Here is a 10,925-nt window from a genome sequence, read left to right as displayed (position 1 = left end):
TTTGCCACATGGATTTGTTATATAATTCACCTTAGGGCATTTTGATGCACAAAGGACAATTGTTAATGAAAAAATAAACAAAAAATCTATGAAGCAATATTAATCATATACTTCAAAGGAAATAATATCCTTTGGTTATACAGTGAGGTTTAGATAGGCTACTAGTTTTCATTTATCAATTGTGGGATCAGTTGTTTCATTAAAATGTTTGTTTTTGTCTTTTTAATAAAATTCTCCCTAATTACCTAATTATCATTAAAAATGTTGACAAATTATTGAATTCCTGAATATGCCCCAAAATAGCATTATATATATAGATATATTTTATACTATGGCCCGCATCTGGCCTTCGTCTATGTCGACAGTGTATACATTGTTGATAAAGACCTTGTTGGAACTACAAATGACGTACTCGAGACTCCTTCTACTTATAATAATATTCGAAGCCCAACACGTGGAAAATTCATAGATTTGTTATATATATATATATAATATATAATCATATATGAGATTTAACGTATTGGCTCCAAAAAGAAATGAAGAATGATCCGTAATGCATTTTTGACCGATAAAGCATAAATTTGTTCGAATCAAATTTTCGGCGTCCTGCGCCTTCTTCGGAAATCTTGACAACGACGGTATCAAAGTTTGTTTCTTCTTCATGTATAATATATAAAATTGATACATATAACAACAACAATAATAATGACGATAATAATGGTAATATCCATAATAATAATGATAATAGTAAAAATAATAATAATAATAACAATAATAATAATAATAATAATAATAATAATAATTATAATTATAATAACAATAATAATGATAATGACAAAAATGATAATAGTAACGTAGGCCTATTCTTTTATCCAGGGTAGCCTCTTCGGCGTTGCCACTGCTCTCTAAAACCGGAAGATCCTGCCATTATTATTACCCCACCATTGCCAGGCACCCATTTATACACATGGGTCGAGAGAGGGACATAGTGGTAAAAACATCTTGTCCAAACACTGGGAGGAAATGGAACTCGGATCCTCCGATTGGGAGTCAGGAGTCTCATTCACTATGCAACAGCGCCCCCACACATGTACATAGAATGCACATAATGTATTAAGATGTCTGCAACAACAACAACAACAACAACAAAAACATAAGAAGAATTAGATATTCGATAACCAACAGGCAAATTAGACCTACAGTGTTCTGCAAACATATAAACCAAAGTGACTATCTTTTAACCCACTGAAGATTAGTCCCAAATATACTCGGGCAGGTGTCTATGGGAAATGTGTATAGCAAAATCAGCCTCAATGGGTTAAAGGTACTAGGAAGATCTGCATGAAGACGTTTACAACACGATACCAACTTTACTGCATACCTTACTATCACTCAATGTATGTTCGAATTAAAGATGGAAATATACGGGAATGGAAATTATTCTTGAAGACAAAAATAAAGAAAAGAAACTGAGAAAATTTAGAATAATAAGATTATCCTTGTTGAGATCATCTTCCTTAGCACACGAAGTTGTTGTACTACAGTGTACTTGTGACAGGAATGGATGCATATGATTATTATGACCTGCTAACAGTACCTGCCCGAGGGTATGTACACAGACTACCATGTAATTATTTTGCCTGGGTTATTTTGCCTTCAGCATTTCTAATCATCCCCCCCCCCCCCAACTTACTGGTATGAAATTGCCACCCAGGCAACGGCTTTTCATGGGATTGCTCAAAACTTTATAAATTCATAGCTTTGCACAGATTGTCCTATTTTTTTAACCATCCCCATGGTAAGACTTTCTTATGTCCCCCAGCAGTCAGTCCAACCATTTCCAGCCATTTTTTTTTTTTTAAATCTAATATGGTTAGCTCTTCACACTGATGTGAGCCAAGCCCACACAGATTGTGAACGCGGGGTGTATTACTGACCGTACATTTTAACGAGAGGCTAACCAACAAAATGAAGATTTTTTTTTCTTTGTCTTAGATAACACCAGCCACATCATACTGATACTTATCGATATTACGAAATAATGGCTGGAATTTTTGTAGCGCAAAAGTCAAAACAATGAAGACGCAAAAAATGTTGGTGTGCTGGCCATATTCGAGAAACAAGGATAATAGTTATACATGTAATATTAAAGTGAGTGCGCACGACTTGATCTGAAACGTGATCTGTGTGAATGTTCTACTATCAAGTAAGGCCGTGTCACACCTTTCCTGGCAAGCCCTGCGTGCGACTTGCAAAGAACAATTTTCACTACCCGGAGGTCCCTGCAGATGACCCGCACATAACAGTACCTATCACGTATCTCACCCTTAGCCGCCCGGAGGTGCGCACGCAAATTCTTTTTACCCGCAGCTATATGTTTAGGCCCCGTCACACCTTTCCGGGCAAGCTAAGCGGGCTTGTTGCGTGTGGGGATTAACCAGCATACCGGCAATTTATTTTCCCGCAAGTCAACCCGCAAAACTTTCCCAGATAGGCCTGCGGAATGACAAGTCCTTGAGCATGCTCAAAACTTGTTCCGATTGAGTCGCGGGGGTTTGCCCACAGAACACCAGTAGGAGACCCTTACCGGCAGCACCTCGCAGGCAACTCCAACGCAGGTACTTTGCAGTACCCGTAAATCGCTCGTAACATAAAACGGATCGGTTTCAAAGCTCTCACGTAGGTCACACGGAATACACGCAAGTAGGAGGTAAGTAGCACGCGTCTAGCAGGTAAGACACAAGTGCGAAACTCGCAATCATTCTTGTCCGCTCGCAGAAAATTCTCCTGCGTGCTGGAAAATCCCTACTTGCAACAAGCCCGCGTAGCTTGCCCGGAAAGGTGTGACACGGCCTTTAGCCTTTTGTAAAGGCGGCTCGCAATGGACTCGCGGGCGGTGGACTCGCGCGCACTAGCGATCGGATGTCTCCAAAGAGGTTCTATCCACCTCTTTGGATGTCTCGCAGCTCGCCGGTTGCGCGCTGTGTGTGCGTGTGTGCTGGAATTATAGCGAGCTGCCTTTACAAAATGCTAACTATTAATAAATAAATGGTTGCCATGCAAATCAAATTTATGTCTATAGTCACATATTGGGGGGGGGGGGGGGGGGGGAGGGGGGTCCCGCGATCCCGGGCATTTAACAACTACCCAAGGTCAACTGTGCTGAGCTTTCATACCTAATTCATCATAATGATAGCCATAGCAGCTGACACTGTCTTTTCTGTCAATAGTTGCTGTTCAGATGTATGGCCCAGGCACGATGGGGGTGAGGCTGCAGCTGCAGGCTCCTAGGTAAGTCGTCGTTGGCCTAGGACACAGCTTTACCTGTCCAAGGAGGTCTAGATCTAAAGTTTACATTTCTTCTTTTCTTTTTCAGTACAGTATTCTCTTCTCACGCCGCTCCTTGCGCAAGATATAACCGTGTTGGGGAATATCCGCGGTTGGGGAATCCCCGAACGCACATACATCACGCATTTCGCGCGCTTTCTCTTTGATACACAAACCTATGGTATGACCAAGGGAATAACTCACTTAGGTAATGACGTCATGCATGAGCCACTACTGTTCGTATGACAACAATGCAACGCACGAGCTGGATGTCATATAAAAGGCGACCTACACCAACTCCTGCAAGTCAGTTCTGAAAGTCTCTCAAGAGAAAGTCCCGCAGAAGAATCCTGAAAATTACTAGCTCCACGATTCTAAGAGCCCATATTACAACAAGTGTAAACAATGGCCTGCCTAGCACAGTCGTTAAGTGTCATTCTGTGTGTGATGATCATCTCACAGGGTAAGTGAATTTTAATTTCTTGTTCTCTCGTTATCCGTGAGGTTTATTTAATTTAGGGCCCCCTTTTTATTTATTTTTATTTACTTACTTATTTCTCTCTTTCTTTTTTTTTTTTTTTGGGGGGGGGGTGGTCGGTAGTTATGTTTGCCAATAAAGATTGCCTGGCTATAACCTAAAGAGCGCCACTGTCTACACTGTGTTCGGGCTGACCGCAGCTGTTAGCCTAAATAAGCCGCAATACAATTACAAGCCATATCTATACATTTGTGTGTGTGTGTGTGTGTGTGTATGTGTGTGTGTGTGTGTTTGAGGGGGGGGGGGGCGGGGGATGAGGGTACTAGGGGCGAATCTTGTTATAACACGAATACAAAGTACTTGATAGGTTAAACTTTCATAAATTCAAAGCTCATTATTACAACGAAGTTTCGTTAATACGTTTTAACGTAACTTAGTTATGATACCAGGGGAAAAAAAAAAAAACATAAGTCCCAATTATACGCGTTGATTAAACGATCGGGTTCGCCTTTGCAAAGAGAAAAGTAACAAGAAGAAGAAGAAGAAGAAAAAGAAGAAAAAGAAAAAGTTCACCAGCATGACTAGATAGGAAGCTGAACGCTCTCAAGCGTGTGAATGGAATCTGCCCAGGAAATGAAAGTGTGCACTGTAGATGCGGGTACGATTCCTGTTGCTTTTATTTTGTCCTCGCGTAGAAATTTGAATGTAGATGCCGACCAAAGTCCATAAGAGAAAATTTCGATCGATCGATCGATCGAGAGAGGGGAAAAAAACCCACACAAACATGATATTTGGATTTTTCATCGATACAGAAAAAAAGTAGTATACATAAATCTATCGACATGCTAAAGTTTGACATGTCGATAGATTTATGTATGTTAATTTTTGTGTATTTGTGTTTAAAACAGTCCGTCGAATAATCATCTATACTTGCATAACTTTGAAAAGGGTCTCCAAGGGTAGCCAAATTTTGGCTTGTTGGCCGTTCTTATATACAAATACTCAATTGTGTTGTAGTGATTATTATTATCATTATTTCAAATATTATCACAATCATAAATTAATATATATTATAAACATGTAATAATACGTATAATAAATATATATTTGAATATGTATATATTATCATATCATTTAATATTCTTCCTTTCTGTGCCAAGTAGGCCTAGAGTGTATAAGTCCCCCTGGTATTCACCGAACCGTCAACTCGTCTCGCTCGTAGAAATATATTGTAATATAAATGCAGCAACAGATGTATCCATTCTTAAAATATCTGGATGAGATTTAATTCGTTCAAAAGCAAAAAAAAAACACACAAAAAACAAACAAACAAAAAACAGAAAATCAGTAATTGAATATATGTGATTTCTATATTTTGATATGCTCAGAATATTCCTTAATATGTAACAACTGCAGTGTCACTCAAAATATATATACAGCTGTATATATTTTGTCTATTTGATGATGATCGTAAAATGAAAAAGATGTTTATAGTTGTTGTTTTTTTGCATTCAAACTCTTCTATAATATTTAAGTGTTTCATTAAACATTGCATTACGCCGTCCTGTGTGTGGCCAAGTTTGTCTGTTTGTTTTATGTGTTTTAAATCGTTGTGAAGTACTTTAGTATTACGCTGTTTCATGTATGGCGTTCATGTTATGCACATTATTATTGTGTTGCACTTTAGACACTAAGATTTAAAAAAAATACCTGTTTGTGGAACAGAATGAATAAATGATTGGCAGACTGACTGAACGAGCGAGCGAATAACGGATGGATAAATGAATGAATCAATATTATGAGTGAATGCACTTTCCAGCAAATTCCATGCAGCTTTTGCAACTCACCCCCCCCCCCCCCCCCCCCCCCACCCTCTTCTCCTGTTTGTCTTCCCCAACTTCCAACAGTGGTATCTAGCGCTGAAGATGTACAGACTTCTACTCACGCCATCGTTAACGAGACCGCCGTGTTGGTCTGCCCGATCATCAAGGATTTGGAGGTCCTGAGCGTCTATTGGGGCAAGGGTGACTGCGAGAATATCTTAGACTCTTATTTGACAGGGAGCTCCGAGGATTTCTGCCAACAAAGTGATCCTCAGAAGTACTGCATGGAGCAGGATTTCTCTCTGAACATCAGACGAGTCCAGTTTGAAGACTCCGGCCTGTACGCGTGCCAGGTATATAGACCCTGACGTTTCATTAATTATTATCCCCAGTCATGATGCGAACCGGTGATGCAACCTATCATAATATATCATCACCATAGCTCCCCGTCTAGGAAACGAATTGATCTGCGTTGGAAAGATTTGACAAATAATTGCACAGGAAACCATGCAATTACAAAAATGATTAGGGTCCTACCACAAAAGCAACAGTGATACTGTAAAACGAGGAATGTTCGCCTGCACTTTGATTTCGCGAATTTCGCGAGAGCCGAGATTCGCGGAGTTAAAATGCACGCGTAACATCTTGTCTACACTATTATGCATTGGATGTTAGAGGCAACTAATTTCATGCTGCGAATAGGGCCGTCGGCTCCCATTCACGAAAGTTTCATGCCGCAAATATTTCATGTTTTAGAGTAATAGAAAATTCGCGCCCGAGCATCGTTGTTATTGCGTTTATGGAGGGGGGGGGGGTGATGTGCGAAAATACAACGAAATGGTATTACTGCTTTATCATTTCCCATATCATTAAATTTTGTTTCACAATTCCTCCCACAGATGAATGACCTTTCCTTGATTTATTGAAATTCTATGATTTTCGAGTAGGCAACATATCATTACAGACATTGTGTGTCATTTGTTATACGTCATCTACCATTAACCTCACATAACGTAAACATTTGGCATGTGTTCGATAGTTCTGCATGTCATCAAACTGATCATAAGTTTTGCTAAGTTCTCAGCAGTGTGAATGGTCAAAGAGAAATACTTTAAAACTAAACGATGTGTGAATATTTTGATAAACAGGATACATCTAAAAAAACATTTTCAGCATCAATCGTAATCATAATAATTTCCCGTTTTGCAGGTCAATTACAAGGGTAGGGGGAATAACTGCTGTCACGTCCAGCTGAACGTCACACTCGACCTACTGAGCTCGACAGCAAGTGCCCCGTCTACCATGGCGGTGACAACCAGCAGATCACCCTCGGACGAAGCATCAGCAGACCAGCTTTCGCACTGTGTTGTCACGCAGGCGAATGGAGTGACCACAGGTATAGCTATACCCATATCATAAAATAATAGCACTTAGTTTGTCCTAGACTGAATTTTGCTTCCTGCGAACCACGCAGAAAGACTTGCCTCAATCTTGCCGAACATATCAAACGATACCCTCATGCAGTGGTGGATCCAGAGGGGGGCGCAACCGGCGCACGCCCCCGCCCCCTTTATTTTTAGTGAAAAACAAAAGAAATAAAACGAAAAAAAAATAAGTGAAACACGGAAGTGCCACCAGAAATATTAGTCACGCCCCCTCCCCCCCTTTACAGAATTCCTGGATCCGCCCCTGCTAATGTATGCTTGCAAATCGGAGACTAAGACTGGAGACGTATTTACATGTAGTAGGAACTGGTAAATTGAACAACAGCACTCGTTAAAATAGTCCCTCAAGAGATATAGTCCTGTTTTGTTGTTGTTTTTGTCGCTGTAGTTGATTGTGATAAAACTCAACTTGTAGCCAGTCATCCCGACCTCATACGGTTCGTGTAAGATTGCCCTAAAATGTTACTGAAACGATTTCTCGTTTGTGACTAGTCACTGATCATGGTATAGTTTAAACACACACACACACACACACACACACACACTGACACACACACATCGTTCCCTAAGAAAAATAATGACATCATTATCTGTCCAAGCTGAGAAAAAAAAATGAGGCCTTAAAGTTCTTTTCACTTTCTATTTTATAAGTTAACAATCCTCTCACCTTCATTGTGGGTTCAGTACCCCTCGTGGACAGTATCATAAGTAACAGTTCCCTCTTTGTTATTGTTGTTTTACTTTTAACGAATAACCAATCTTTGTAACTTGTTCTCGTCTTTTATACAGTTTGGATCCTGGCGCTGGTTAACTTGGCAGTAGCCTGGTTAACACTTACCTGAGGACGGACTGCTCCATACAACCATAATCTCGGAACAAAACAGGGTAAACAGACGGTCTGCTATAATGTGCCTTTTTAGTGCCTGGTGAGCGGACACCACGTCTGGTCTGGACGGTCGTCGCGGCGCGGCGCCCCGCACACCTCCGTACCGATGGGAAGACTTACTCCCAACTCTTACAGAGTAAGCAGTCAACAGTCTGCTGTAAGGAATGTATGTTTTAACCCTTTCTGTGCCCTGGACTTTGAACAGTGTATACAACGCTATGGGGTTTCCGTTCCAGTTGATACTCAAAGTACACAAAGGGTTAGCTGCATTCCATCCATTATGTTTGTGCAGATTTTGTTATGAATATAGGGCCCTCTACAGTGAATGGATCCTATGACTAAATCCTCACTGAAGAACCTGTAACCCCAATTCCAAGAAAACTAAGAGAAACTCAGTTATTACCCGCAAAGGCCACTGGGGTATGACATCCAGAGAAAAATCCCGTTATACAATGTGTACGTATTGTCTAATGCGTTTCCACCTCACGTCCAAGCTATGAAATCACGGAAGAGAACATGGAGCTTATGAGACAACTCAATAGCAATAGCAATACTAGTGTCAAATATGCCAAAAAAGACAAGAAAAGAGAAATATGCAATGATAACTTAGAAACAATGGTACCTTCTGTGTGTCTGGACTGTCAAATATAGAAGATGATAAGATTTTAATGGAAAAACATATATTTTATGTCGGTCGATTTGACAGCTCAGATCAGAATACGGGTAGCGGTGAGAAGATTACGTAATGGTAAGATTAAGAAAAAATTACTCTATCAATACTGTTTTATGTCGAATATTTTGTAATAATCAACATCAAAGGGAAATATCAAATAATGATGAATAAATTGCGCACAAATATAACGCTGGTTAGTTTCATTTTCTTTTCATGAAGTGAGCAACGGCAAAGCACTTTGATTTGTCTCTTTAAAGATTTTACTACTTTAAGAGTTGAAGAAAATGCAGGAATCGGGTGATATACCGTGTATCTTGGTAGGTATGCTGTGTTACTAAGAGGACGGAGATCTGGCTAAGACAATGATTTAGTTGGCTGCGCAAAGCACTTTGATTTTTTTTGGTAAGTTTCTTTAAAAAGTTACTACAAGAGTTGAAGAAAATGCTGCAATCAGGTGATACCGGGTATGTTGTCAGGTATACTGTGTTGCTAAAAGGATAAAGATCTACTCTCTAAAAAAAATCGAGTGAAAATTTTCACTCTAAAAAGAGTGAATACAAAAAAGAGTGAATTTCGAGTGAAATTGGAGTGGATTTTGAGTGAAAATGCTCATTTTCACTCATTATGGAGTGACGTCAGGGATCACTCCAAAATCTTCGAGTGATCCCTGACGTCACTCCAAAAATGAGTGAAAATGAGCATTTTCACTCAAAATTCACTCCAATTTCACTCGAAATTCACTCTTTTTTGTATTCACTCTTTTTAGAGTGAAAATTTTCACTCGATTTTTTTTAGAGAGTAGCTAAGGCAATGATTTAGTTGGCTGTACAGAGCTCAAAAGTCTAATTTGTTATCAACCAGTAATCTCATTCAATTCTTATACGTCGGTATCAAAACATCAATGTGTTGTGAATTCGCGCTGAGGAAAAAAATATAGAAGCAAAGGATTAGGACCCTTTAATTCATGAAAAAAGAAATGCAATCTATACAAAACATCGCCATTCTATTCCCACCTATCGTCATGCATCGTCTCAACATCAAGTGATAGTCTTTCCGTACAGCCTGTTTATTGATTTTATAGCATGCTACCGCAGATACTACATGAAGAACAGTATAATGATATAAGCTTGTTGGTTATAATCAACGTGATTTTTTTGAAATGTTTGGGTCAAAGTAGAGAAAAAAAGAATCATAAAGACTCAAATGGGAGTCCTCAGTCCGCAATCCTTTCCCAAGACTTTAGTATAGCCGATGTTCCCACTCTTATCTGATTGAAAGCTTCAAGGTATAGAGCGCATTTGCGTGTGCTGGGGAGCCTGTTAGGACAGTGACCATGGTGCCTTGATAGCGTAATGTTTGGCATCGGGTATTCCCCTCGCTGTGCTATGGGGATTTCCGTTTGCCAATCTGATAGTCAACAATGGTGGGAATCCCATCACGTTAACTGCGTTAATTCACCACGACATGACGAAATTACGTGATTATTGTTGCCGTATGCTATCTAAAGGCCAGGCTATTGAATAGATTCTTCTGTTCAAGAGGATAATAAACATTTTCAGGGAGAAAATCCCAATGTAACGTTGCGAATTCGGTTTAGAAGTACGTGATACCAGGTTTGGAAATCAATCCTCCTAAAGTCACAGAAAATGTCAAAAGCCAACCAAAAGATGTATTTTGCAAGTGATTTGGACCATGTTTAATGTTGTATTGCTAGAATTTGAAACCCATGATTTGATGCCAACGAATGCAGGATTTTGATGTAAAGACGTCATTTCCTTTCATAACTTGCATATCTTGTGGATCGTAAAAAATGCTTATTGTTAATTTGCTGCACTTTTTTTGTAAAGCTGAAATAATTACACCTGGTGACTCTCGTGCAATATTTTTCTCTTCTACTTAACATCACTAAAACTGTATAATAAACTATATTATAATTTTTACTCAACCAGCCAGTATTATTAGTTTATAAGTTACAACTTATAGTGTACAAATTTGTACATACAGTGAGTTTTTAACACACCCTGCAGTACTCTTATGTTTATATCAATGCACACATTTTATCTATAATTATATCGTATCTTTGTTACACATTGAAAATAATGTAGTCATGATTGTCATTGTGGTAATGACGTTAATTATATAATAAAGAATTTATCAAATGACATCGTCTTTATGCGTCTCAAACAGCATTGTCAATTTATTCTTTGGCGTTTTCAGTTAAACATCAAAATACCCGATGCTCTTTTGGCTCTCTCTCTCTCTTCATACGTAAACATCAGACATGCCCAAATAC

The 10,925-nt window shown here is 39.2% G+C and overlaps 1 protein-coding gene across 1 annotated transcript; it reads left to right on the top strand.

Annotated features, from left to right (window-relative positions):
- The first annotated feature begins 3,622 nt into the window (after positions 1 to 3,622).
- Positions 3,623 to 9,134, top strand: LOC139723083 (uncharacterized). Its single transcript, XM_071634356.1, has 4 exons — positions 3,623 to 3,790; positions 5,713 to 5,981; positions 6,838 to 7,024; positions 7,863 to 9,134. The coding sequence occupies exons 1-4, from the start codon at positions 3,733 to 3,735 to the stop codon at positions 7,913 to 7,915; spliced, it is 567 nt and encodes a 188-aa protein (XP_071490457.1). The 5' UTR covers positions 3,623 to 3,732; the 3' UTR covers positions 7,916 to 9,134.
- Positions 9,135 to 10,925: the final 1,791 nt, after the last annotated feature.

Source organism: Diadema antillarum, unplaced genomic scaffold (genome assembly GCF_040938485.1).
Source record: "Diadema antillarum isolate AM-2024a unplaced genomic scaffold, OU_Dant_1.0 scf00000014, whole genome shotgun sequence".
Classification (NCBI taxonomy): Eukaryota; Metazoa; Echinodermata; class Echinoidea; order Diadematoida; family Diadematidae; genus Diadema; species Diadema antillarum.
Note: the sequence above shows the minus strand (reverse complement) of the source record. Positions and strands in the feature narration are given on the sequence as shown.

What these genes read in the sequence shown, in the direction of transcription:
- LOC139723083 (XM_071634356.1), top strand. Translation starts at nt 3,733, where the DNA reads ATGGCCTGCCTAGCACAGTCGTTAAGTGTCATTCTGTGTGTGATGATC. An exon ending in CCGGCCTGTACGCGTGCCAG is followed by an intron (nt 5,982 to 6,837) that starts GTATATAGACCC and finishes CCCGTTTTGCAG; the next exon opens with GTCAATTACAAGGGTAGGGG. An exon ending in GGCGAATGGAGTGACCACAG is followed by an intron (nt 7,025 to 7,862) that starts GTATAGCTATAC and finishes TCTTTTATACAG; the next exon opens with TTTGGATCCTGGCGCTGGTT.